The sequence below is a fragment of the Oncorhynchus kisutch genome, linkage group LG15 (genome assembly GCF_002021735.2).
Source record: "Oncorhynchus kisutch isolate 150728-3 linkage group LG15, Okis_V2, whole genome shotgun sequence".
Taxonomy (NCBI): Eukaryota; Metazoa; Chordata; class Actinopteri; order Salmoniformes; family Salmonidae; genus Oncorhynchus; species Oncorhynchus kisutch.
Window position 1 is genome coordinate 22,954,725 of NC_034188.2, and position 27,752 is coordinate 22,982,476.

A 27,752-nucleotide genomic window follows, 5' to 3' on the forward strand; every position below is an offset into this window, starting at 1 on the left:
AATTGGGTTAACCCAATCAGGGTTCTTACGTACGTTTGTCATTGAATTCTATATTTTGCCCATTTTCTTTCAGAACCGAATTAAACCGCAGTTGCTGAAAATGTTCTCTAAGGATGGATGCTTGGCTGTGTGTACAGTGATATTTATTCTGTCATCAAGTGAGGCTAGAGGTAAGGGATCAACTTCTTGTTACCTTTGTGCAGTGTATTCAATGTCACAAATAACCTAAACGAAATATAGAAATAATTATCAGCTTTCGTCTGTCCTCATTGATGTACAAATACATATGAAAATATATATCCATTTGAAAAGCTGAGTAATATGTGGACTGCACATTTTTGACATACATAATATTTTACACTTTATATACGGCACCCAGTGGCGAACAGTGCTGTTTAAGATGACGGAGGATTCTTTTTTTTCTTTTTTTAATGAGCCTAATTTCTATTACAGCATATTGGATGACTGTCATTCATATTCCATTCACCCAGTTCAATGTAACATCGATAGGTTTAGGCTACTACGTGATACTCAAATTTTCCCTATACCCATCACGAGGTTGTTGAAACCTAGCCTATGAATGAAAGTTTACAATGTAGCTGCACACAGTTTGAGAGAAAATGTTGAGGTGACAGACCACCTTGCACACTCTTACCTGCATCGAGCAGATCTAGGGTGTAGTCATTAGTCCAACAGTTTGCTTCCGTTTAAGAAACGTTTTTCAACAGATTCGGCAGTATAGCGTTACACCTGTGGGCCCCAGTGGAAATAAATTAATAAAACCAAACATTTACCTTGACTTAGAAGAGTTCCAGTCTTGTGCTGGATAGTCATAACCATATAGCTAACATAGCATCCCTCTGTTTGAGCCGGTTGTTTCAAGTAGACTAAACTAGCTAGCTAAATTAAACTGAAAGTTTAAAAAAAGAAATCTCTCTCTTGTTTCTTCTTAATTTTTGAAGAAAATATTTGGTAAAAACGGTTCAATTGTTTTTCCCTCTCTTTGAGTCAACCAGTCACCACATTTTATGCACGGCAATGCTAGCTATCTGTAGCTTATGCTTTCAGTACTAGATTCATTCTCAGATCCTTTGATTGGATGGACAACATGTCAGTTCATGCTGCAAGAGCTCTGATAGGTTGGAGCACGTCCTCTGGAAATTGTCATAATTACTGTGTAAGTATGGAAGGGGGTGAGAATCAAGAGCTTCCTAGTTTTTGTATTGAAGTCAATGTACCAAGCGGGGGATGGAAACTAGCTGTCCTCCAGCTAGATCATGCTGTTGAGGCCTCTGTATACATTAATTGCAAAACTGTGTTTTAAGAAATTATTTGGTGATGTGAATATATTTAGTAAAGTTCTTTCTAAAAAGTACAACTTTTTTTAATGTTTTACAATTTTTATGAAATTCACTGAGGAGGATGGTCCTCCCCTTCCTCCTCTGAGGAGCCTCTGCAGAATTAGCACCATAGATCATACTGTGTTTCCAAGCAGAGACACTAGTTGATTATTGTTTATATATACAGTACCAGTCAAAAGTTTGGACACACCTACTCATTCAAGGGTTTTTCATTATTTTTTACTCTTTTCTACATTGTAGTGAAGACATCAGAACTATGAAATAACACGTATGGAATCATGTAGTGACCAAAAAAGTGTTAAAAAAAATCAAAATATATTTTAGATTCTTCAAAGTAGCCACCCTTTGCCTTGATGACAGCTTTGCACACTCTTGGCATTCTCTCAACCAGCTTCATGAGGAATGATTTTCCAACAGTCTTGAAGGAGTTCCCACATATGCTGAGCACTTGTTGGCTACTTTTCCTTCACTCTGCAGTCCAACCATCCCAAACCATCTCAACTGGGTTGAAGTTGGGTGAATGTGGAGGCCAGGTCATCTGAGGCAGCACTCCATCGCTCTCCTTGGTCAAATAGCTCTTACACAGCCTGCAGGTGTGTTTTGGGTCATTGTCCTGTTGACAAACAAATGATAGTCCCACTAAGCGCAAACCAGATGGGATGGCATGTCGATGCAGAATGTTGTGGAAGCCATGCTGGTTAAGTGTGCCTTGAATTCTAAATAAATCACATAAATCACCAAAGGACAGATTTCCACCGGTCTAATGTCCATTGCTATTGTTTCTTGGCCCAAGCAAGTCTGTTCTTCTTCTTATTGGTGTCCTTTAGTAGTGTTTTTTTTGTTGCAGCAATTCGACCATGAAGGCCTGATTCACGCAGTCTCTTGAACTCTGTGAAGCATTTATTTGGGCTGCAATCTAAGGTGCAGTTAACTCTAATGAACTTATCCTCTGCAGCAGATGTTCAAAAGTCACTTAGAAATGCCCTTGTTTTTTAAATACATTTGTAAAAAAAATTGTCCATTAAAATAACATCAAATTGATCAGAAATACAGTGTAGACATTGTTAATGTTGTAAATGACTATTGTAGCTGGAAACGGCAGATTTTTTATGTAATATCTACATAGGCGTACAGATGCCCATTATCAGCATCCATCACTTCTGTGTTTCAATGGCATGTTGTTTTAGCTAATCCAAGTTTATAATTTTAAAAGGCTATTGATCATTAGAAAACCCTTTTGCAATTATGTTAGCACAGCATATATATATATATATATATAACGCAACATATAAAGTATTGGTCCCATGTTTCATGAGCTAAAATAAAATATCCCAGAAATGTTCCATACTCACAAAATGTTTATTTCTCTCAAATGTTGTTTCATTCACTCTTAGTGAGCATTTCTCCTTTGCCAAGATAATCTAGCCACCTTACAGGTGTGGCATATCAAGAAGCTGATTAAACAACATGATCATTGCACCTTGTGCTGGGGACAATAAAAGGCCACACTAAAATGTGCAGTTATGTCACACAACACAATGCCACAGATGTTTCAGTTTTGAGGGAGCGTGCAATTGGCATGCTGTCCACAGGAATGTCCACCAGATCTGTTGCCAGATAATTGAATGTTCATTCCTCCAATGTCTTTTTAGAGAATTTGTCAGTACGTACAACCTGCCTCACAACCTCAGACCAAGTGTATGGCTTTGTATGGGTGAGTGGTTTGCTGATGTTGACATTGTATGCCCCATGGTGGAGGTGGGATTATGGTATGGGCAGGCATACTACGGACAGCAAACACAATTGCATTTTATCGATGACCATTTAAATGCACAGAAATACCGTGACGAGATCCTGAGGCCCATTGTTAGGCCCATTTTCTGTAAGCTATCTTTGACCAACTGATGCATATCTGTATTCCCAGTCAACTGAAATCCATAGATTAGGGCCTAATTTATTTCAATTGACTGATTTCCTTATATAAACTGTAACTCAGTAAAGTCTTTGAAATTGTTGCATGTTGCATTTATATTGTTGTTCAGTATATACATTTTTTAAATTATTTTTATTATTATTATTCATTTGTTTAACCTACAGTTGAAGTCAGAAGTGTACATACACTTTGGTCGGAGTCATTAAAACTCGTTTAATGCACAAATTTCTTGTTAACAAACTATAGTTTTGGCAAGTCATTTAGGACATCTACATTGTGCATGACACAAGTCATTTTTCCAACAATTGTTTACAGACAGATTATTGCACTTATAATTCACTGTATCTCAATTCCAGTGGGTCAGAAGTTTACATACACTAAGTTGACTGTGCCTTTAAACAGCTTGGAAAATTCCCGAAAATGGCTTTAGAAGCTTCTGATAGGCTAATTGACATAATTTGAGTCAATTGGAGGTGTACCTGTGGATGTATTTCAAGGCCTATCTTCAAACTCCGTGCCTCTTTGTTTGACATCATGGGAAAAACCACAAGAAATCAGCCAAGACCTCAGAATTTTTTTTAGACCTCCACAAGTCTGGTTCATCCTTGGGGAGCAATTTCCAAACGCCTGAAGGTACCACGTTCATCTGTACATACAATAGTACGCAAGAATAAACACAATAGGACCATGCAGCCGTCATACCGCTCAGGAATCTCTTAAGAGATGAACATACTTTGGTGCGAAAAGTGTGTCACTTTCTAACCTTAGTTCCTTTATTATGTCTTCGTGTTAGTTTGGTCAGGGCGTGAGTTGGGGTGGGTAGTCTATGTTCTTTTTTCTATGTTGTATTTCTGTGTTTGACCTGGTATGGTTCTCAATCAGAGGCAGCTGTCGATCGTTGTCTCTGATTGAGAATCATACTTAGGTAGCCTGTTTTCCCCATGTTGGTTGTGGGTGATTATTTTCCGTGTCAGTATTTGCTCCATACCGGACTGTGTCGGTTTCCATTTATTCTCTTATTCTTTTGTTTTCTGTGTTCAGATATATTTCATTACAATTATATTATGGACACTTACCACGCTGCGTATTAGTCCGATCCTTCCTACTCCTCCTCAGAAGAGGAGGACGAAAACTGTTACAAAGTGCAAATCAATCCCAGAACAACAGCAAAGGACCTTGTGAAGATGCTGAAAGAAACAGGTACAAAAGTATCTATATCCACAGTAAAACGAGTCCTATATCGACATAACCTGAAAGGCTGCTCAGCAAGGAAGAAGCCACTGCTCCAAAACCGGTTTGCAACTGCACATGGGGACAAAAATTTTACTTTTTGGAGAAATGTCCTCTGGTCTGATGGAACAAAAATAGAACTGTTTGGCCATGATGGCCATCGTTATGTTTGGAGGAAAAAGGGGGAGGCTTGCAAGCTGAAGAACACCATCCCAACCATGAAGCACGGGGGTGGCAGCATCATGTTGTGGTGATGCTTTGCTGCAGGAGGGACTGGTGCACTTCAGAAAATAGATGGAATCATGAGGCAGGAACATTATGTGGATATGTTGAAGCAACCTCTCGACATCGGTCAGGAAGGTAAAGCTTGGTCGCAAATGGGTGTTCCAAATGGACAATGACCCCAAGCATACTTCCAAAGTTGTGGCAAAATGGCTTAAGGACAACAAAGTCAAGGTATTGGAATGGCCATCACAAAGCCCTGACCTCAATCCTATAGAAAATCTGTGGGTAGGACTGAAAAAGCGTGTGCGAGCAAGGAGACCTACAAACTTGACTCGGTTACACCAGCTCTGTCAGGAGGAATGGGCCAAAATTCGTCCAACTTATTGTGGGAAGCTTGTGGAAGGCTACCCAAAATGTTTGACCCAAGTTAAACTATTTAAAGCCAATGGTACCAAATACTTGTTGAGTGTATGTAAACTTCTGACCCACTGGGTATGTGATGAAATAAATAAAAGCTGAAATCATTCACTCTACTATTATTCTGACATTTCACATTCCTTAAATAAAGTGGTGATCCTAACTGACCTAAGACCAGGAATGTTTACTAGGATTAAATGTCGGGAATTGTGAAAAACCGAGTTTAAATGTATTTGTTTAAATGTATTTGGCTAAAGTGTATGTAAACTTCTGACTTCAACTGTAATTATTCTCAGCAAATAGTTTTTTTTATTAACAATTATGTTTACTCTACTTCCAATCGCACATTGAAATGTACTTTAAGGTCCAGAACAAATCCTCTGTGGTAAATCTGTTTAATGAATAACTGCTCACCCAGAGAGAGTGGCCTGCGCTGTGTTTACAGACCACGGGGCTGCACATAAATGTGGCTTTTGAAGCAACCCAGTTTTCATTAGTGGAGGAAGGAGGCTGTCAGAGAGCAAGCATGCCTTTTCTTGGAGTTGCTGTGGAAATATAGAGGTACCTAAGTTTGTATCTCCTGCCAAGTTGAAAGCTGTTAACGTATATCAAAGCAGGGCTGATGACATCTGCTGGGCTGTGTGGGTAAACCAGGGGAACAAGTGTTGCTTTATACGGAGCAGAGAGGAGCTGATGGTCTGGCCTCTGTGATCCTCTAGTCTACCCTGCTGACTCTAGTAGACTCAAGGCCACTGGCACTGACATTTCAAATCAAATTTTATTTGTCACATGCACCGAATACTGTGAAATGCTTACTTACAATCCCTAAACTAACAATGTAATTAAAAAAATAATAAGAGTGAAGAAAAAAGTATTTACTAAATAAACTAAAGTAAAAAATAAAATAAAAGATCAACAATTAATGAGGCTATATACAGGGGGTACCGGTACTGAGTCAATGTTCCGGAGTACAGGTTAGTCAAGGTAATTGAGGTTATATGTACATGTAAAATAAAATAAAATAAAATCACATGTATTTATATAGCCCTTCGTACATCAGCTGATATTTCAAAGTGCTGTACAGAAACCCAGCCTAAAACCCCAAACAGCAAGCAATGCAGGTGTAGAAGCACGGTGGCTAGGAAAAACTCCCTAGAAAGGCCAAAACCTAGGAAGAAACCTAGAGAGGAACCAGGCTATGTGGGGTGGCCAGTCCTCTTCTGGCTGTGCCGGGTGGAGATTATAACAGAACATGGCCAAGATGTTCAAATGTTCATAAATGATCAGCATGGTTGAATAATAATAAGGCAGAACAGTTGAAACTGGAGCAGCAGCACGGTCAGGTGGACCGGGGACAGCAAGGAGTCATCATGTCAGGTAGTCCTGGGGCATGGTCCTAGGGCTCAGGTCCTCCGAGAGAGAGAGAAAGAGAGAATTAGAGAGAGCATATGTGGGGTGGCCAGTCTTCTTCTGGCTGTGCCGGGTGGAGATTATAACAGAACATGGCCAAGATGTTCAAATGTTCAGAAATGACCAGTATGGTCGAATAATAATAAGGCAGAACAGTTGAAACTGGAGCAGCAGCACGGCCAGGTGGACTGGGGACAGCAAGGAGTCATCATGTCAGGTAGTCCTGGGGCATGGTCCTAGGGCTCAGGTCCTCCGAGAGAGAGAAAGAAAGAGAGAAGGAGAGAATTCGAGAACGCACACTTAGATTCACACAGGACACCGAATAGGACAGGAGAAGTACTCCAGATATAACAAACTGACCCTAGCCCCCCGACACACAAACTACTTCAGCATAAATACTGGAGGCTGAGACAGGAGGGGTCAGGAGACACTGTGGCCCCATCCGAGGACACCCCGGAAAGGGCCAAACAGGAAGGATATAACCCCACCCACTTTGCCAAAGCACAGCCCCCACACCACTAGAGGGATATCTTCAACCACCAACTTACCATCCTGAGACAAGGCTGAGTATAGCCCACAAAGATCTCCGCCATGGCACAACCCAAGGGGGATGGGCTAAAGTGACTATGCATAGATAATATATAATAAATAGCGAGTAGCAGAGGCTTAAAAAGGGGAGGGGGTCAATGCAAATATTCTGGGTAGCCATTTGATTGGAGGCTAGAAGCTGTTTAGAAGTTTTTGGTGCTCCCGTACTGCTTCCCATGCAGTAGCTGAGAGAACAGTCTATGACTTGGGTGGCTGGAGTCTTTGGCAATTTTTAGGGCTATAGAGGTCCTGGATGGCAGGAAGCTTGGCCCCAGTGATGTACTGGGCCATACACACTACCCTCTGTAGCTCCTTGTGGTCGGGGCCGAGAATTTGCCATACCAGACAGTGATGCAACCAGTCAGGCTGTTGATGTTGCAGCTATATAACCTTTTGAGGATCTGAGGACCCATGCCAAATCTTTTCAGTCTCCTGAAGGAGAATAGGTGTTTTCGTGCCCTCTTCACGGCATGTATGGACCATGATAGTTTGTTGGTGATGGGGACACCAAGGAACTTGAAACTCTCAACCTGCTCCACTACAGCTCCGTCGATGAGAATGGGGGCGGGCTCGGCCCTCCTTTTCCTGTCGTCCACGATATCCCCAGAATTGCGCTGTTGGTCTGGCCTCTGTGATCCTCTAGTCTACCCTGCTGACTCAGGGTCACTGGCCCTGACATGTTACCAGAATGTCAGGAAATAAAAACTCAATTCAGGAAACAAGCACAGTCCAAAGTGAATGATTATTGTTTGTTTAATTTGAAGCAACATTATATTTTGTATTTCATTATATCTCATTGGATGGGTATGGCCTATTTGAATTCCCTTATTAATGTTAAAATTGACTAAATGTTGATTTGAGTGTCAATATTAGGTATAAGGATTTGACTGTTTTTAAACCTTTTTATTCAGTTCAGTATGACACCTGTGATATGTTTCTGAAGTTGACATACCTACCTTACTGTAGAATTCTCACTATTGTGTCTCAGGGTTTAAGTGTGATATCATCATCCAGGTGGGCTCTGACTAAAGCTACCTGATGACATTCCGAGAGAGACTGCTGGGCTCTGACTACAGCTACCTGATGACATTCAGAGAGAGACTGCTGGGCTCTGACTAAAGCTACCTGATGACATTCAGAGAGCGACTGCTGGGCTCTGACTGAAGCTATTTATTTATTTATTTTATTTTACCTTTATTTAACCAGGTAGGCAAGTTGAGAACAAGTTCTCATTTACAATTGCGACCTGGCCAAGATAAAGCAAAGCAGTTCGACAGATAAAACGACACAGAGTTACACATGGAGTAAAAACAAACATACAGTCAATAATGCAGTATAAACAAGTCTATATACAATGTGAGCAAATGAGGTGAGAAGGGAGGTAAAGGCAAAAAAGGCCATGATGGCAAAGTAAATACAATATAGCAAGTAAAATACTGGAATGGTAGTTTTGCAATGGAAGAATGTGCAAAGTAGAAATAGAAAATAATGGGGTGCAAAGGAGCAAAATAAATAAATAAATTACAATTAAATACAGTTGGGAAAGAGGTAGTTGTTTGGGCTAAATTATAGGTGGGCTATGTACAGGTGCAGTAATCTGTGAGCTGCTCTGACAGTTGGTGCTTAAAGCTAGTGAGGGAGATAAGTGTTTCCAGTTTCAGAGATTTTTGTAGTTCGTTCCAGTCATTGGCAGCAGAGAACTGGAAGGAGAGGCGGCCAAAGAAAGAATTGGTTTTGGGGGTGACTAGAGAGATATACCTGCTGGAGCGTGTGCTACAGGTGGGAGATGCTATGGTGACCAGCGAGCTGAGATAAGGGGGGACTTTACCTAGCAGGGTCTTGTAGATGACATGGAGCCAGTGGGTTTGGCGACGAGTATGAAGCGAGGGCCAGCCAACGAGAGCGTACAGGTCGCAATGGTGGGTAGTATATGGGGCTTTGGTGATAAAACGGATTGCACTGTGATAGACTGCATCCAATTTGTTGAGTAGGGTATTGGAGGCTATTTTGTAAATGACATCGCCAAAGTCGAGGATTGGTAGGATGGTCAGTTTTACAAGGGTATGTTTGGCAGCATGAGTGAAGGATGCTTTGTTGCGAAATAGGAAGCCAATTCTAGATTTAACTTTGGATTGGAGATGTTTGATATGGGTCTGGAAGGAGAGTTTACAGTCTAACCAGACATCTAAGTATTTGTAGTTGTCCACGTATTCTAAGTCAGAGCCGTCCAGAGTAGTGATGTTGGACAGGCGGGTAGGTGCAGGTAGCGATCGGTTGAAGAGCATGCATTTAGTTTTACTTGTATTTAAGAGCAATTGGAGGCCACGGAAGGAGAGTTGTATGGCATTGAAGCTTGCCTGGAGGGTTGTTAACACAGTGTCCAAAGAAGGGCCGGAAGTATACAGAATGGTGTCGTCTGCGTAGAGGTGGATCAGGGACTCACCAGCAGCAAGAGCGACCTCATTGATGTATACAGAGAAGAGAGTCGGTCCAAGAATTGAACCCTGTGGCACCCCCATAGAGACTGCCAGAGGTCCGGACAGCAGACCCTCCGATTTGACACACTGAACTCTATCAGAGAAGTAGTTGGTGAACCAGGCGAGGCAATCATTTGAGAAACCAAGGCTGTCGAGTCTGCCGATGAGGATATGGTGATTGACAGAGTCGAAAGCCTTGGCCAGATCAATGAATACGGCTGCACAGTAATGTTTCTTATCGATGGCGGTTAAGATATCGTTTAGGACCTTGAGCGTGGCTGAGGTGCACCCATGACCAGCTCTGAAACCGGATTGCATAGCAGAGAAGGTATGGTGAGATTCGAAATGGTCGGTAATCTGTTTGTTGACTTGGCTTTCGAAGACCTTAGAAAGGCACGGTAGGATAGATATAGGTCTGTAGCAGTTTGGGTCAAGAGTGTCCCCCCCTTTGAAGAGGGGGATGACCGCAGCTGCTTTCCAATCTTTGGGAATCTCAGACGACACGAAAGAGAGGTTGAACAGGCTAGTAATAGGGGTGGCAACAATTTCGGCAGATAATTTTAGAAAGAAAGGGTCCAGATTGTCTAGCCCGGCTGATTTGTAGGGGTCCAGATTTTGCAGCTCTTTCAGAACATCAGCTGAATGGATTTGGGAGAAGGAGAAATGGGGAAGGCTTGGGCGAGTTGCTGTTGGGGGTGCAGTGCTGTTGTCCGGGGTAGGAGTAGCCAGGTGGAAAGCATGGCCAGCCGTAGAAAAATGCTTATTGAAATTCTCAATTATGGTGGATTTATCAGTGGTGACAGTGTTTCCTATCTTCAGTGCAGTGGGCAGCTGGGAGGAGGTGTTCTTATTCTCCATGGACTTTACAGTGTCCCAGAACTTTTTTGAGTTAGTGTTGCAGGAAGCAAATTTCTGCTTGAAAAAGCTAGCCTTGGCTTTTCTAACTGCCTGTGTATAATGATTTCTAGCTTCCCTGAACAGCTGCATATCACGGGGGCTGTTCGATGCTAATGCAGAACGCCATAGGATGTTTTTGTGTTGGTTAAGGGCAGTCAGGTCTGGGGAGAACCAAGGGCTATATCTGTTCCTGGTTCTAAATTTCTTGAATGGGGCATGTTTATTTAAGATGGTTAGGAAGGCATTTAAAAAAAATATCCAGGCATCCTCTACTGACGGGATGAGATCAATATCCTTCCAGGATACCCCGGCCAGGTCGATTAGAAAGGCCTGCTCGCAGAAGTGTTTCAGGGAGCGTTTTACAGTGATGAGTGGAGGTCGTTTGACCGCTGACCCATTACGGATGCAGGCAATGAGGCAGTGATCGCTGAGATCTTGGTTGAAGACAGCAGAGGTGTATTTAGAGGGGAAGTTGGTTAGGATGATATCTATGAGGGTGCCCGTGTTTAAGGTTTTGGGGAGGTACCTGGTAGGTTCATTGATTATTTGTGTGAGATTGAGGGCATCAAGTTTAGATTGTAGGATGGCTGGGGTGTTAAGCATGTTCCAGTTTAGGTCGCCTAGCAGCACGAACTCTGAAGATAGATGGGGGGCAATCAGTTCACATATGGTGTCCAGAGCACAGCTGGGGGCAGAGGGTGGTCTATAGCAGGCGGCAACGGTGAGAGACTTGTTTTTAGAGAGGTGGATTTTTAAAAGTAGAAGTTCAAATTGTTTGGGTACAGACCTGGATAGTAGGACAGAACTCTGCAGGCTATCTTTGCAGTAGATTGCAACACCGCCCCCTTTGGCAGTTCTATCTTGTCTGAAAATGTTGTAGTTTGGAATTAAAATGTCTGAGTTTTTGGTGGTCTTCCTAAGCCAGGATTCAGACACAGCTAGAACATCCGGGTTGGCAGAGTGTGCTAAAGCAGTGAATAGAACAAACTTAGGGAGGAGGCTTCTAATGTTAACATGCATGAAACCAAGGCTATTACGGTTACAGAAGTTGTCAAAAGAGAGCGCCTGGGGAATAGGAGTGGAGCTAGGCACTGCAGGGCCTGGATTCACCTCTACATCGCCAGAGGAACATAGGAGTAGAATAAGGGTACGGCTAAAAGCTATGAGAATTGGTCGTCTAGAACGTCTGGAACATAGAGTAAAAGGAGGTTTCTGGGGGCGATAAAATAGCATCAAGGTATAATGTACAGACAAATGTATGGTAGGATGTGAATACAGTGGAGGTAAACCTAGGTATTGAGTGATGAAGAGAGAGATATTGTCTCTAGAAACATCGTTGAAACCAGGAGATGTCATTGCATGTGTGGGTGGTGGAACTAATAGGTTGGATAAGGTATAGTGAGCAGGACTAGAGGCTCTACAGTGAAATAAGCCAATAAACACTAACCAGAACAGAAATGGACAAGACATATTGACATTAAGGAGAGGCATGCTTAGTCGAGTGATCAAAAGGGTCCGGTGAGTGGAGAGGTTGGTTGGTGATTTAGACAGCTAGCCAGGGCATCGGTAGCAAGCTAGCATAGGATGGAGGTCTGTTGTTAGCCACCTCATGCGTTCCGTCAGTAGATTAGTGGGGTTCCGTGTGGTAGAGGGGATTAATCCAAATCACACAACAACAACAAAAATAAAAACAATAGATATAGTTATAGAGGCCCAAGAAGAAAACATAATAATAATAATAAAATAAAAAATATAAAATAATAAAAAATAAAATTGTCCGATTGTCTATTCAGATAGCAGCCGGTAAGACAGCTAACGGTTAGCAGGCCGCAGATGGGCGTTCAGGTAACGTCGCGACGGAGGAGCCAGCCGAATAACTCCTTCGGGTAGATAACGTCGGCAGTCCAGTTGTGAAGGCCCGGTGGGGCTCCGCGAAGGCAGTAAAACGGGTCCGGATAGGTGACTGCAGCCCAGGTGTGATTGATGGAACTCAGGAGTGATTGACGGAGCTTGCTAGCTCCGGAATAACCTGATGACATTCAGAGAGAGAGAGGCCACCACAAGACTGCTGGGTAAATCAGATCTTGACCTTATTCTGTGGATTAGTCAGCATTGTTATCTCTGTTGATCCTTGTCTGTTCACTGCACTCCTCTCACACTGTGCGCATGTGCGTGCGTGTGTGTGCGTGCGTGTGTATGCGCGCTGGAATGGGTGGGTGGGTGGTAAAAGGGAAAACACTCTGTTGTCGTTGGATTGCTCCTTTCCTTTCTGCCTTGTCTGAGTCATCCTAGGAATGTCATGTCAGAGCCCAGGACGTTGGGAAACGTGTGCGTCTCTCTGGCAGTGTAGAGAGAGGTGCTATGCGGGAGGTTTGGAACGGGAACAGGTTCATTGTAAAGTACTGGTTTTGATCCAGGTGAGGGATGCAGCCTATTGGGTTTTGTCTCCGTTATGTATTGTCCCTTGCTGGCCTGATATACAAATACCTCTTGTTATTCTGGTGGGTCAGATCAAGAGTTCACAATCCTCATTTCATCGAAATTGTCTTCAGTGTCATGCATTCAAGTATTTATTTTCCCACAAGAGAGAGTTTGGTGTTTTTGAAGGGCTTCTACTTTTGTGTATGAGTGTGCTTGACATAACTGTTATCATACAGTGTTCACAGTTTCGCCATGTGGGTTTAATCCAAAATTCAGTTTCCCCTTGTTCACAGTATGAATCCTCCACTAATCATAGTTATGACTCCCGAGACTGAGCAGGGCTCACGAAAGGAAGTCCAGGCAACATGTATGCCATTGACCGCTGAGAAATACCAAGTCCATGCTGGCTGGCCCTCAATGAATGAAGAATGATGCTGCAGGAGCAGGCACATCACTGGGTGGGCTAGCATAGATACGCTCCACACACCAGCCAGCGAAGATAAAGTGTGAACACAGCCAGGTTGTGGAATGTTCTTGTTCCTCCTCTCCCTGGTGCGTCGAGAGAGTTCCTGTTTCTCACTGGCTCTTTGTGGTGTCTGGATTGGAAAGAAGTAGCCCACATTGACCCCCAGACACTAAGGCTCTAGCTAGTCTATCTGCCACTGCCAGCCCAACCCAGCTCAGTGCCCCGATGCTCAGCCACTCTCACCCAGCGTCCATGGCTCTGTGCCGGCTATCACAGCTCCAGGACCAGCCAGCCAGCCATCTGCCGGACCGACATGTTCAGATGGGCTTGGAGATTGCTGGCTCTGAGCTGATTTAAAGCTCCAAGTCAACCAGACCGTACCCACAGCTAATAAATAGGAAGTTGTTTAATTAGTACTTCCACTCAGCGGTACAGAACTCTGAAGAAACTGTTTCTTTCTCCGACGCAGTGACAGTCATGTTTGTTATTTTTCCTTTTTGTTGTCTTGGACATACATCAAAGAACCCAACTTGCGCTTTAACCTCTCAATCTGAAAATGATTTTGAGGAGTGTAGTTGGTGTTAAATGAGACATAGTAACATGCTGCATACTGCACAGTGTCAGTGAGGGAGTGTTTGTGCCATGGCCTCTCCTCCCAGAGACCTCACAGCACAACAAGGCCTTCTGGCCATTCAAGGCCCCTAAACAACCTTGTAACAATGTAATGAATAAATAGGAGATCGGATTCAGCTGATAGGCACACAGCCAGGCTGCTGATTATACAGGCTCTGCTGAGCCACGGGGACTGACTGGAGCCACGGGGACTGACTGGAGCCATGGGGACTGACTGGAGCAAGGGGACTGACTGGAGCAAGGGGACTGGGGATTGGACTGGCCTCTTCAGCCTCTGATGGCCAGCAGCGTAGTCTGGCACAAATCCACTTGTCAGGAAGGTGGAGGATGGATTGAACCCTGGACTTAAGTTTCTTTAAGTTTCCTGGTTACAACTTGTTTAGAAATAAACACTTAAGGCCTCATATCCCAGTATGTTTGAGGTACGTTAGAAGGATTGCAGGCGGCTGCAAACTTGTCTTTTAAAACTGATTATTGTAATACTATCTGTTTTGAGTCCACACTGTTCTGTCCATTCTCTTATGGTATTTCCCCTATCTTCAGAATACCTTCCATGTTCATCTCTTGCCTGATCCATCTGAGTGCTATTTGCTAGTACCTCTTCCAGCTGGCTGTCTGATTATGTGCAGGGTCCTGTTTGAAGGTGTGCACACAGTTAAACAGTATCAGGTGCCGCCTGGGCTTCGCATCGAGGACCTGACAGTGTCTGAAGACACAAACAAGAGCTGTAGCCAGAGCTGGCTCTCCTCTGACTGCTGTCCTGCTGCCCTGTCTTGCTACTCTGTTCTGCTGCTCTGTCCCTAACAGAGCGGAGGTCCAGTCTCATCCTGTAGACAGCCTGAAGACACAGGTAATGCGGAGGGATACCAGGAGGGCTTGGTGTGCCAGGAGAATGACTGATGTCAGCCAGGATATAATGTAGTGCTAATGTTACTGATGTTTTTAGATTATGGGTCAAGCTTAGAAGACAACTGAGTTTTTTGTCAATTGTGTAGATGAAGGAAACTCAGACCATTACCGTGGACCTATTGAAGCCTGTTTTCCACCAAGATGACCCTGCTAAAGGCCAATATGTCAGGTATTATACACTTAACACACACATGATCCCATTCAGAGTTAACACAAGCCCACCTTTCTCATATTGCGGTTGTTTTTACATTCTCTCTTAATTTTTGGCCTGGAAACAGACAGCTTGGCTTATGCTCCTGACTGTGTTCTCTGGCTCCATAAAGCTAGTGCTCCGTACAGCTAGTGCTCCGTACAGCTAGTGCTCCGTACAGCTAGTGCTCCATATAGCTAACACATTTTCATTAGGGAGAAGCCTTCTTATTAGATTGGAACATGATGTTCATTGTGGCAGATCTCAGTGAGTGAAGGACACACCAATGTGTTACCGTCCGGCTCTTACCAGTCCACATGAATTCAGCTTGCCAAACCCCATATTGTATATCTCACTCCATCTTTTTTCAATTCCACAGGAGAATTGTTTTGAAGTAGGTCCCAGTTTTCTTTGTTGTTGTGATCTCCGTTAAGCGTTCACACTTAAAACAAGTCTGTGGTGTTTCGCGTGAGGGGAAAGGAACTTAACGTAAACAAGCCAGTTAATGAGTTGCATTTGGTTTGAAGCATATTGCTCAAGCATGGCTATTTGAGAAGTGTTGGTATTTATAGAAGAGACATTAAAACACGAAGGAAGGAGAGCGGCTGGTGTTCAAACATTCCCTGGTTTAGATGAAGGCCCCCACTCTGCTGGAGGTCAGTGAGGTGTCAACCTGAGTGTGCCCTGGGTGTGCTCTTTACCTGCCTGAGCCCGAAGCTGCACTGTTTGCACAGGTGGGAAAGGGTACCTTGGAGTGAATGAGAGATTGGAAAGCCACTGTCATCCCTCCCTCCATTGTTCACTCCATTCCCGTGGATTTAGCTTGTCGGAGCAGAGCACTGGTACAAGACCAGGCCGAGTGTTCGTCACGACCAATTTGTTCTCATGTGGGGCCCCTCCTCCTAATGGAAGCTTGCTTTGTGGCAGTCTCTTTGTCCCATGGTAAAGGTGGGATTACACGGCATTTAACCAGGAGGATTACAGGAGCCTACCAACCAGCACCACTCCTCATAGCCCTACAATCTAGGCTTTTAAAATGTCACAGAACAGACGCTGTGAATATGCCCATTCTGTGCGTTTGTCCCATTGACTCAGGGCGGCTTCTCTGTAGAATCCTGTGGTTTTCTCAGAACACCAACATTCCAGGCATTTAGAACCTGTGGCTCAACGGAAGGGCCTCCTTAATGGCTTTCATCCCTACTCTGCTGCTTCACCCATTCAATGGCAGCTAGAGCCCACTACTGCCTGGCCCTGGTTCAATGCCGTAGGTCACACAATGTTATGGGACTAAGCAGCACAGTGCTAATGAAAGGCTCCCCTGATGAAAGAGAGAGAGAGGGAGTGCCCACCCGGCCCCCCTGATGAAAGAGGGGGAGCGCCCACCCGGCCCCCCTGATGAATGAGAGAGGGGGAGCGCCCACCCGGCTCCCCTGATGAGAGAGGGAGAGAGGGAGCACCCACCCGGCCCCCCTGATGAAAGAGAGAGAGAGGGAGCGCCCACCCGGCCCCCCTGATGTAAGAGAGAGGGGGAGCGCCCACCCGGCTCCCCTGATGAAAGAGAGAGGGGTAGCGCCCACCCGGCTCCCCTGATGAAAGAGCAAGAGGGAGCGCCCACCCGGCTCCCCTGATGAAAGAGCAAGAGGGAGCGCCCACCCGGCCCCCCTGATGAAAGAGCAAGAGGGAGCGCCCACCCGGCTCCCCTGATGAGAGGGAGATAGGGAGCGCCCACCCGGCTCCCAAGATGAGAGAGAGGGAGCGCCCACCCGGCTCCCAAGATGAGAGAGGGGGAGAGAGGGAGCGCCCACCTGGCCCCCCTGATGAAAGAGCAAGAGGGAGCGCCCACCCGGCTCCCCTGATGAAAGAGCAAGAGGGAGCGCCCACCCGGCTCCCCTGATGAGAGGGAGAGAGGGAGCGCCCACCCGGCTCCCCTGATGAGAGAGAGGGAGAGAGGGAGCCCACCCGGCTCCCCTGATGAAAGAGAGAGGGGGAGCGCCCACCCGGCTCCCCTGATGAAAGAGAGAGGGGGAGCGCCCACCTGGCCCTCCTGATGAAAGAGAGAGAGGGAGCGCCCACCCGGCTCCCCTGATGAAAGAGAGAGGGGCAGCGCCCACCCGGCCCTCCTGATGAAAGAGAGAGAGGGAGCGCCCACCCGGCCCCCCTGATGAAAGCGAGAGAGGGAGCGCCCACCCGGCCCCCCTGATGAGAGAGAGGGAGCGCCCACCCGCCCCCCCTGATGAAAGAGAGAGAGAAAAGCCCATCCGGCCCCCCTGATGAGAGAGAGGGAGCGCCCACCCGGCCCTCCTGATGAAAGAGAGAGAGAGGGAGTGCCCACCCGGCTCCCCTGATGAAAGAGAGAGCGAGGGAGTGCCCATCCGGCCCCCCTGATGAAAGAGAGAGAGAGGGAGCGCCCATCCGGCCACACTGTGATCCTACAGCAGCAGCAGGTTTGTGTAAAGCAGTAGTGGTCTGGCCCTATGCTACACGTTCTTGTCTGGGTGAATGTTATGCAGCCCTCCCTGCCCTCCATTCCCTGCCCTCCCTCCCTGCCTTGCCCTCCCTCCCTGCCCTCCCATCTCTCCCTGCCCTCACCTCACTCCCTGCCTAGTCTCACTCCCTGCCCTCCCTGCCTTGCCCTCCCTCCCTGCCTGCCTACCTTGCCCTCCCTGCCCTCCCCTCTCTCCCTGCCTAGTCCTCCCTGCCCTCCATTCCCTGCCCTCCCTCCCTGCCTGCCTACCTTGCCCTCCCTGCCCTCCCATCTCTCCCTGCCCTCACCTCACTCCCTGCCTAGTCTCACTCCCTGCCCTCCCTGCCTTGCCCTCCCTCCCTGCCTGCCTACCTTGCCCTCCCTGCCCTCCCTGCCCTCACCTCACTCCCTGCCTAGTCCTCCCTGCCCTCCAAGCTCTGCCCTCCATCCCTCCCTCCCGGACCTCTCTCCCTGCCTTCCATGCCCTGCCCTCCGTTCCTACCCTCCCTGCCTTGCCCTGTGCAACACACTCTTGTCTGGGTGCTTGTTATGCAGCCCTGCCTTGCCCTCCCTGGCCCTGTGCAACACGCTCTTGTCTGGGTGATTGTTATCCAAGCTACCCTGCCCTTCCTCCCTCCCTGCCTTGCCCTCCCTCCCTGCCCTGCCCTCTCTACCTAGTCTGCTCTGGCACGCACATCACGCAGTGACAGACAGACCAGCAGCCTCAGCGGTAGCAAGCTGTGTCTGTGAGACACAGCTGAACATGTAAACATTAAATACTGTCGAGCCAGAGCCAAACCAGGATTAGGAGCCTGGCATGAGACCCTAGCTGTCTGTCGGTGTGGACTGTTGACACAAAGGGTTGTGTTTAATAAGCAGGTGCTCATTACTTCTGATGGGGCCGGCGTTCTACAACATTACCCAGAATCCCTGTGGAGCTGTGGCTCTGTTTATGAGGGCAAAATCGGCGCATTGTTGCCCTTCCCTGTGGTCTGAGATGCTGGTGGTCCACCCTGTGTGTGAACAGATACATGTAGTCCCATACCACCTCCACTGGGTGACTACAGGCCAGGGCTGTGGGTTGGGTCCTCTTACCTTCATAACATTGTGCCCAGATCTGATAGGAAACAACACAACTATGGAACCTGAGCCTCCAGGCTTCAGACAGAGTGTGTAGATGGAGCGCCCAGTCCCCATCACTCCCTCCTCTGACTCACATGAATTCCATTCACGCTGAAAGGAGAGAAGGACATTTATATCTGCTCCAGTGAGTGTGTTAGGACCGGTGGTATGGAGAGGGGAGTCAGAGGTGGGTACATCATTGCCCCCATGCCCATACTACACAATCACCCACCCACCTCCGCACATGGGCCTGATGTCAGGGCGAACAGATCAGGCCCTGTGCCCTTGCCAGCTTCTGCCATGGTGGAGGTGGAGCGGGCATAGCATTTGCTCCAACATGCCAGAGCTAAAAAGAGGCAGACACTCGACGTCACCCTCCAGAAATGTAAAATGGTCTGAATTTAAGGAATGACCAGGTTTCTGTGTGTTTTTCTATGAAGGTAGGGGAGCGAGTGTTCTTCCAAGATTCCAAGACTGAGTTCTATGGTGTCTGTCTGAGAGACAGCTGGAGGGTTGGATGGGCTCTAGTGGGGTGAGATGGACGGAGAGGGAACCAAGGAAAGCCAGCGTAATGACAGACACACACTCTACTGTCCATTTACAGCCACGGTTGTAGCACTATAGTCAACTCCAGCTTGTCTCAAAACACCTCTAGGTGGAGTGTTGGAAGAGACTGAGTAAAATAACGCTGAAGTGACCTGCCCATGAAATCATCATGGGATTGAGACGATGTCTTGGATGTGCAGAGTTACACTGAACAAAAGCATAATCGCAACATGTAAAGTGTTGGTCCCATGTTTCATTAGCTGAAATAAAAGATCATAGAAATGTTCCATATGCCCAAAAAGCTTATTGCTCTAAAATGTTGGGCACAAATTTATTTACATTCCTGTTAGTGAGCATTTCTCCTTTTGCCAAGACAATCCATCCACCTGACATGTGTGGTATATCAAGAAGCTTATTAAACAGCATGATCATTACACAGGTGCACCTTGTGCCTGGGGTAATAAAAGGCCACTCTAAAATGTGCCGTTTTGTCACACAACACAATGCCACAGATGTTTCAAGTGTGAAATTGGCATAGGTATGCCAGGATATGGGCACAGAGATGAGCAGGGTTGCTCTCTGAATGAGAAGAGATCAAACTCAAGATGGATGGCACCTTGGCAGGAACTCGTTTAAAGGCTGCCTATCTTCTGCCTGATAACATTGTATCAGCACTGTGGTGTTTGACTTCTCTCCTCGCTTGCCGTTGAAAGCTGCTCATATACTTGCGATGTCTCTTCTTATGAATCCAGCTGTAATGGTATCGTCCACCAGCCTGTCTGGACACCACCCCAGAAGAGCTTCTTTCAACATGATCTTTTGATGAGCTGTCCTTTGATGGAAGTTATTGCAGTGCTCTCCCTTGTTCTATTCTGAAGGACACATGTTCAGTAGTCCTTCGCGATGAGCATGTGGCGATCTGCATGTGGCGATCTGCATGTGTCCATTCTACTCTACTCACAGAAACAAGCAGGTTCCTCCAATATCTTCCTTCCAATCTCTCTCTGTCTCTCCCTCTCTCTCCTGCCTCTCTTGCTCTCTCTAGCTCTCGCTCTCTCTCTGTCTCTCCCTCTCTCTCCTGCCTCTCTTGCTCTCTCTAGCTCTCGCTCTCTCGCTCTCTCTCTCTTTCACTTCCTTAACCATAATCATTTATCCAGGCAGAGCGCTGTCGAGGTCCGTTTGAAGCTCTCCGTATGACACCAGCCCAGTCCTTCCTCCTGACTCTGGTGAGGCCGCCCCAGCTTCAAAGCTCCTCTGGGGCTGCGGCTCGGGGGCGGCCTCCCTTTCCCATAAATCCTCCCTGAAATCAAAAACCCCTATCAAAATGTCTAAAACAGAGTGGTCCACGAGAGTACAAGCACAGTGGAGATTTAAAGTGATCCCTGGTTATCCATAGGTTAGGTGACCTCCTTCTGTCTTACACAGATTAAATGTCTTGGCTGGTTCCAGCTGTTTTGGATTCTGCTGCACTGAAATCCCTCTGACAACCAGACCAGTAACAGTTTCACCACTGCACTGAAATCCCTCTGACAACCAGACCAGTAACAGTTTCACCACTGCACTGAAATCCCTCTGACAACCAGACCAGTAACAGTTTCACCACTGCACTGAAATCCCTCTGACAACCAGACCAGTAACAGTTTCACCACTGCACTGAAATCCCTCTGACAACCAGACCAGTAACAGTTTCACCACTGCACTGAAATCCCTCTGACAACCAGACCAGTAACAGTTTCACCACTGAGGACGTCATGTCTTTCCTCCTTGTTGTTATTGATGTCGTTACCTGTCTGGATCAATAGGATTCATAGGCCTTCATTCCTAATGGTGGAAGTAGGAATGTTGTTTGCTGTAGGTTGTGGCACTGGGAGGTCTGTCTGTCAGGATGTCCCGTCTGCTGATGGAGTATCACTCTCAGCTCAACAGCAACTTGGATTTTAAAAAACACTGAATGGGGAAGACATTCAAACTTAACAAGACAAATTGGGGAAAAAAGGCTGACATTAATTTCAGATCAATGCTGCTATACATCTGTGTGCGTGTGTATGTGTGTGTGTGCGTATGTGTGTCTATGTATGTATGATTGTGCACGTGTGTGTGTGTCACTCCCCGTTTCTACCACACTTGGCCCTCCCTGTCATTGTTGGACAGAGAACACACTGCAGGGTTCAGAAGGCAGGTGTAGGACGTGGTGGGATCTACCAGGCAGGGTGTTTATTACGCTTCAATAGGGAGGAGGAAGGCTGTTTGTTGTTTCCAGAGCTGGAGCATGGGTCTAGGAGCATGGGTCTAGGAGCATGGGTCGAGGAGCATGGGTCGAGGAGCATGGGTCTAGCTAGGAGCATGGGTCTAGCTAGGAGCATGGGTCTAGCTAGGAGCATGGGTCTAGCTAGGAGCATGGGTCTAGCTAGGAGCATGGGTCTAGCTAGGAGCATGGGTCGAGGAGCATGGGTCGAGGAGCATGGGTCGAGGAGCATGGGTCGAGGAGCATGGGTCGAGGAGCATGGGTCGAGGAGCATGGGTCGAGGAGCATGGGTCGAGGAGCATGGGTCGAGGAGCATGGGTCGAGGAGCATGGGTCTAGCTAGGAGCATGGGTCTAGCTAGGAGCATGGATCGAGGAGCATGGGTCGAGGAGCATGGGTCGAGGAGCATGGGTCGAGGAGCATGGGTCTAGGAGCATGGGTCGAGGAGCATGGGTCTAGGAGCATGGGTCTAGGAGCATGGGTCTAGGAGCATGGGTCTAGGAGCATGGGTCTAGGAGCATGGGTCTAGGAGCATGGGTCTAGGAGCATGGGTCTAGGAGCATGGGTCTAGGAGCATGGGTCGAGGAGCATGGGTCTAGGAGCATGGGTCTAGGAGCATGGGTCTAGGAGCATGGGTCTAGGAGCATGGGTCTAGGAGCATGGGTCGAGGAGCATGGGTCTAGGAGCATGGGTCTAGCTAGGAGCATGGGTCTAGGAGCATGGGTCTAGGAGCATGGGTCTAGGAGCATGGGTCAAGGAGCATGGGTCAAGGAGCATGGGTCAAGGAGCATGGGTCAAGGAGCATGGGTCAAGGAGCATGGGTCAAGGAGCATGGGTCTAGGAGCATGGGTCTAGGAGCATGGGTCTAGGAGCATGGGTCTAGGAGCATGGGTCTAGGAGCATGGGTCTAGGAGCATGGGTCTAGGAGCATGGGTCTAGGAGCATGGGTCTAGGAGCATGGGTCTAGGAGCATGGGTCTAGGAGCATGGGTCTAGGAGCATGGGTCTAGGAGCATGGGTCTAGGAGCATGGGTCTAGGAGCATGGGTCTAGGAGCATGGGTCTAGCTAGGAGCATGGGTCTAGGAGCATGGGTCTAGGAGCATGGGTCGAGGAGCATGGGTCTAGCTAGGAGCATGGGTCTAGGAGCATGGGTCAATGAGCATGGGTCAATGAGCATGGGTCGAGGAGCATGGGTCGAGGAGCATGGGTTGAGGAGCATGGGTTGAGGAGCATGGGTTGAGGAGCATGGGTTGAGGAGCATGGGTTGAGGAGCATGGGTCGAGGAGCATGGGTCGAGGAGCATGGGTCTAGGAGCATGGGTCTAGGAGCATGGGTCTAGGAGCATGGGTCTAGCTAGGAGCATGGGTCTAGCTAGGAGCATGGGTCTAGCTAGGAGCATGGGTCGAGGAGCATGGGTCAAGAAGCATGGGTCTAGGAGCATGGGTCGAGGAGCATGGGTCGAGGAGCATGGGTCGAGGAGCATGGGTCGAGGAGCATTGGTCGAGGAGCATGGGTCGAGGAGCATGGGCCTAGGAGCATGGGTCTAAGAGCAGGGGTCTAGGAAAGAGCTGCCTCTATAGAGCCAATGGTCAGTCAGGTACCTCTCTGTCTCAGTCCAGCTGGAGCATCTCAACAAGACTACATCTCCTACTGCAGGGTTTCTCAACAGGTGGTTTTAGCAGCAGCAGTGTGTGTGTGTGTGTGTGTGTGTGTGTCTGTGTGTGTGTCCAACCAGACTGACTGACAGACTCCCTCTACTCTCCTCCTCCTCTTCTGTCTTTTATTCCACCTCTCCCCAGTTATGTGTGATTGTGAGCAAGCTCTTGGATCAGATCGGGGAGAAGTAAGGCTCTGTACTTCAGCCTCTTGGTCTCACTCTCATCTGGTGCTGCCTGATTTATTGGCAGCCAGGCTGTTTCAATGAGGCCACCCATATATTGCCAGGCTGTTTCAATATTTCAACTAACAATACTAAGTCATATCTTGCCATTTTCCCAGTAAGGTGAATTAGTGGTCAATGTAATGATTTGTTTATGACAGAATGCTGTGTTAACATTCAAACCTGCTGAAATAGGTCTTTATGGTCAACCTTTTGTTCTATTCGTGGAGACAGGGGAATTTTGATTCCATACTTGGTGCCGTGAAACCGTCTCGGTCTAACATTCTGGAATGTGCTGTAATTTAATTCCATCTCCAAAACAATCTTTACTTTTTTCTGCTGCTTTTTCTTCTGGCACTTTCCTGGATGGCAACCAGTAGACTCCAGGTGAAAACACTTCACTCCTCCACAGAGATGTGTAGTGCAGAGAGAGAGAGAAAGGGAGAGAGAGAGAAATCATTTTTCAATTTCCATAATCTTGGCAGTTCTCACAGCAGCTGCTGGTACAGCTACAGGATGTGACAGTACCAGGCATGAATGAGCACTGCCGTCCAACACACACATAACCGGGCTCCAGTTCTGAGGCCGCGCAGGAGGGCCAGAGGAAATGGACCCCGGAGCTCTCATGGGAGTCTCAGAGCGCTGAACGAACAGGATGAAAAGAACGTTGTGCACACAAGGACCGTACCGAAAGAAGGCAAGAAATTCCCAACTTCCCCGAAGTTGCCCCTCGCTCTTCTTGAGAAGGGTTATGTTTTTGAGTGGACTTTGGGTGGACCCAAGTTGGTTTGTTTTGCTGATTGGAATGTTCCCTTGGGGTAGCCTGACCCAGTTCTATACAGGCCTTCTCACACAGGGCCTATCTGTGTTTGTGGGCCTGGACACGTACAGATTGTGGTGTGGAGAGGTGACTCAGGGCCCCCCTCAGAATCAGACAGACACGGCAGGCCAGTGTTAGTTAGGGGGAAGCAGGTCTCTGGTCTGCCTTTGTAATTCCATTTTATTTTCCATGGTTCGTCTGGCTCACCGGCCCAAGGTCAGTTGACCCTGTGTTGCGAGTGGCAACAGAATGAATAAAATGTTTCATGTGATAGACGGAGTCAGTAAAACATCTTTATGTGTTTTGAATTAAGCAGCAAATGAAGTGTACAGTACTGGCTATTCTTGAATGGTGGAATTATAATCAGTTGATATAAATGACTTAGCCAGCAAATACACAAGGCCCATTGATACAATAACATGGAAATGGAATGAAAAGTTGTGTGAAATATGAAAGGAAACTATGCTATGAAACATTGATTAATGTGCACTGTCCCTCTAAAAATAAAATAAACTCAAACAATCCCCAATGTATGAATAGAGCAGCTTGTCCAGCTTCATAGCAAATGGAGCATGATTCAACCATGGGTCCTGCCCACTGCAGGCTACTGTATAATACCCATGAGCAGAACTTTACTATGTCTTACCAGATGCCCAGGTCTGGCGAATAACTGATGAATAAGTCAAAAAGGTATTAGCTGTAAACTGATAGGTAAATGATTAAGTTTGTTTTGATCAAGTTGTTGTGGAGTATAATCACAATCAGCCAATCAATCAAATGTATTTTAAAAAGCAATTTTTTACATCAGCTGTTGTCAAAGTACTCAGCCTAAAACCCCAAAGAGCAAGCAATGCAGAGGCAGAAGCCCAGTGGATCCAATATGACACAGGGTTTATATTTAGAAAGGAAAGCTGTAGAGAAAAAAATATTTTGTGGAACTGAACAATGACCGTACTCTGCCCATCTCTCTCTGCTCCTTCCAGGTCCACCGTGGGTGAGTCGTCAGGTGGAGGAGCGTCAAACGGCCAGGCTGGGGCGGACGGTGCGGCTTGCGTGCCCCGTAGAGGGTGACCCTCCTCCCCTGGTGCTGTGGGTGAAGGATGGGCGTAACGTCCACCCGGGCTGGAGCCGCTACCGGGTGCTAAAAAAGAGCCTGAAGATCAAAGAGGTGGAGCTGGGGGACGCAGGGGTTTACATGTGCCGCGTCACCAACGGCTTCGGAAGTATCACTCTCAACTACACCCTCATCGTCATGGGTAAGGCCAGGGAGGGACTGACTTCATCCACAGTCAGTGCACACCCTTGTAATGCATACACATACTGTAAATACAAATATTACATACACACTTCATGCTTTATGTTCCAATTATCTTCAACTCCTTTAACTCCTTTCATATCAAACCTCAGGAGAACATTACAGAACCCCAGCAGCTTCTCTGTCAGGTTTCATATCAAACCTCAGGAGAACATTACAGAACCCCAGCAGATCCTCTGTCAGGTTTCATATCAAACCTCAAGAGAACAAAGAGAGGCTTCTTTACGTGCTTCTCCTGTCACACTGCACCCAGGTACTTGTTTCTAGTGCCGGTAACTTCATCCAGTGTTCCTTATTTTATATGCACTGTTGGGGGTTTCACCCCCCTCTGACACAATGAGAAATTCATTTAAAAAACGAATTCAGTAAGGGAGTATATGGCGTGTGTGTCAGTGTGTGAGGTTGTGTGGTAAAAGAGTGAACTCTGGAAGGTGATTGGAGGGGGTGGGGGAGGGTGTAGAGGGTTGTTTGGGAGGTGCACCACTAGATGACCTGTAACACTAGATGACCTGTAACACTAGATGACCTGTAACACTAGATGACCTGTAACACTAGATGACCTGTAACACTAGATGACCTGTAACACTAGATGACCTGTAACACTAGATGACCTGCACCACTAGATGACCTGCACCACTAGATGACCTGCACCACTAGATGGATGACCTGTAACACTAGATGGATGACCTGTAACACTAGATGGATGACCTGTAACACTAGATGGATGACCTGTAACACTAGATGGATGACCTGTAACACTAGATGGATGACCTGTAACACTAGATGACCTGCACCACTAGATGACCTGCACCACTAGATGACCTGCACCACTAGATGGATGACCTGTAACACTAGATGGATGACCAGTAACACTAGATGGATGACCAGTAACACTAGATGGATGACCAGTAACACTAGATGGATGACCAGTAACACTAGATGGATGACCTGTAACACTAGATGGATGACCTGTAACACTAGATGGATGACCTGTAACACTAGATGGATGACCTGTAACACTAGATGACCTGCACCACTAGATGACCTGCACCACTAGATGGATGACCTGTAACACTAGATGGATGACCTGTAACACTAGATGGATGACCTGTAACACTAGATGGATGACCTGTAACACTAGATGGATGACCTGTAACACTAGATGACCTGCACCACTAGATGACCTGCACCACTAGATGACCTGCACCACTAGATGGATGACCTGTACCACTAGATGGATGACCAGTAACACTAGATGGATGACCAGTAACACTAGATGGATGACCAGTAACACTAGATGGATGACCAGTAACACTAGATGGATGACCTGTAACACTAGATGGATGACCTGTAACACTAGATGGATGACCTGTAACACTAGATGGATGACCTGTAACACTAGATGATCTGCACCACTAGATGATCTGCACCACTAGATGCCCTGCACCACTAGATGACCTGTTGCCTGCACCACTAGATGACCTGTTGCCTGCACCACTAGATGACCTGTTGCCTGCACCACTAGATGACCTGTTGCCTGCACCACTAGATGACCTGTTGCCTGCACCACTAGATGACCTGCACCACTAGACGTCCTGAAGCTTGCATCACTATAAATCTGCTCTGGTCCAGTGATGATGAAAGGCTCTGAGTGAGGAGTTGTGACGAGCGGCGCGAGCACAGATAAGGATAGCAGCCATTGTGTGTGTGTGTGTGTGTGTGTGTGTGTGTGAACGTACAGTGGGGCAAAAAAGTATTTAGTCAGCCACCAATTGTGCAAGTTCTCCCACTTAAAAAGATGAGAGAGGCCTGTAATTTTCATCATAGGTACACTTCAACTATGACAGACAAAATGAAGGAAAAAAATCCAGAAAATCACATTGTAGGATTTTTTATGAATTTATTTGCAAATTATGGTGGAAAATAGGTATTTGGTCACCTTCAAACAAGCAAGATTTCTGGCTCTCACAGACCTGTAACTTCTTCTTTAAGAGGCTCCTCTGTCCTCTACTCGTTACCTGTATTAATGGCACCTGTTTGAACTTGTTATCAGTATAAAAGACACCTGTCCACAACCTCAAACAGTCATACTCCAAACTCCACTATGGCCAAGAACAAAGAGCTGTCAAAGGACACCAGAAACAAAATTGTAGACCTGCACCAGGCTGGGAAGACTGAATCTGCAATAGGTAAGCAGCTTGATTT

At 46.8% G+C, this 27,752-nt stretch overlaps 1 protein-coding gene across 2 annotated transcripts in view; it reads left to right on the top strand.

Moving 5' to 3' along the window:
- LOC109905993 (fibroblast growth factor receptor-like 1) overlaps positions 1–27,752 on the top strand; it is a 55,296-nt gene that overhangs the window by 554 nt on the left and 26,990 nt on the right. For both annotated transcript variants that reach the window (XR_004202996.1, XM_020503622.2), the window contains exons 2-3: positions 74–170; positions 25,216–25,488. Coding sequence is in view for 1 of the 2 variants with exons in the window: in XM_020503622.2 (XP_020359211.1) it covers positions 101–170; positions 25,216–25,488 (343 nt within the window). In the remaining variant the exon portion in view is untranslated. The remainder of the gene's footprint in view (positions 1–73; positions 171–25,215; positions 25,489–27,752) is intronic.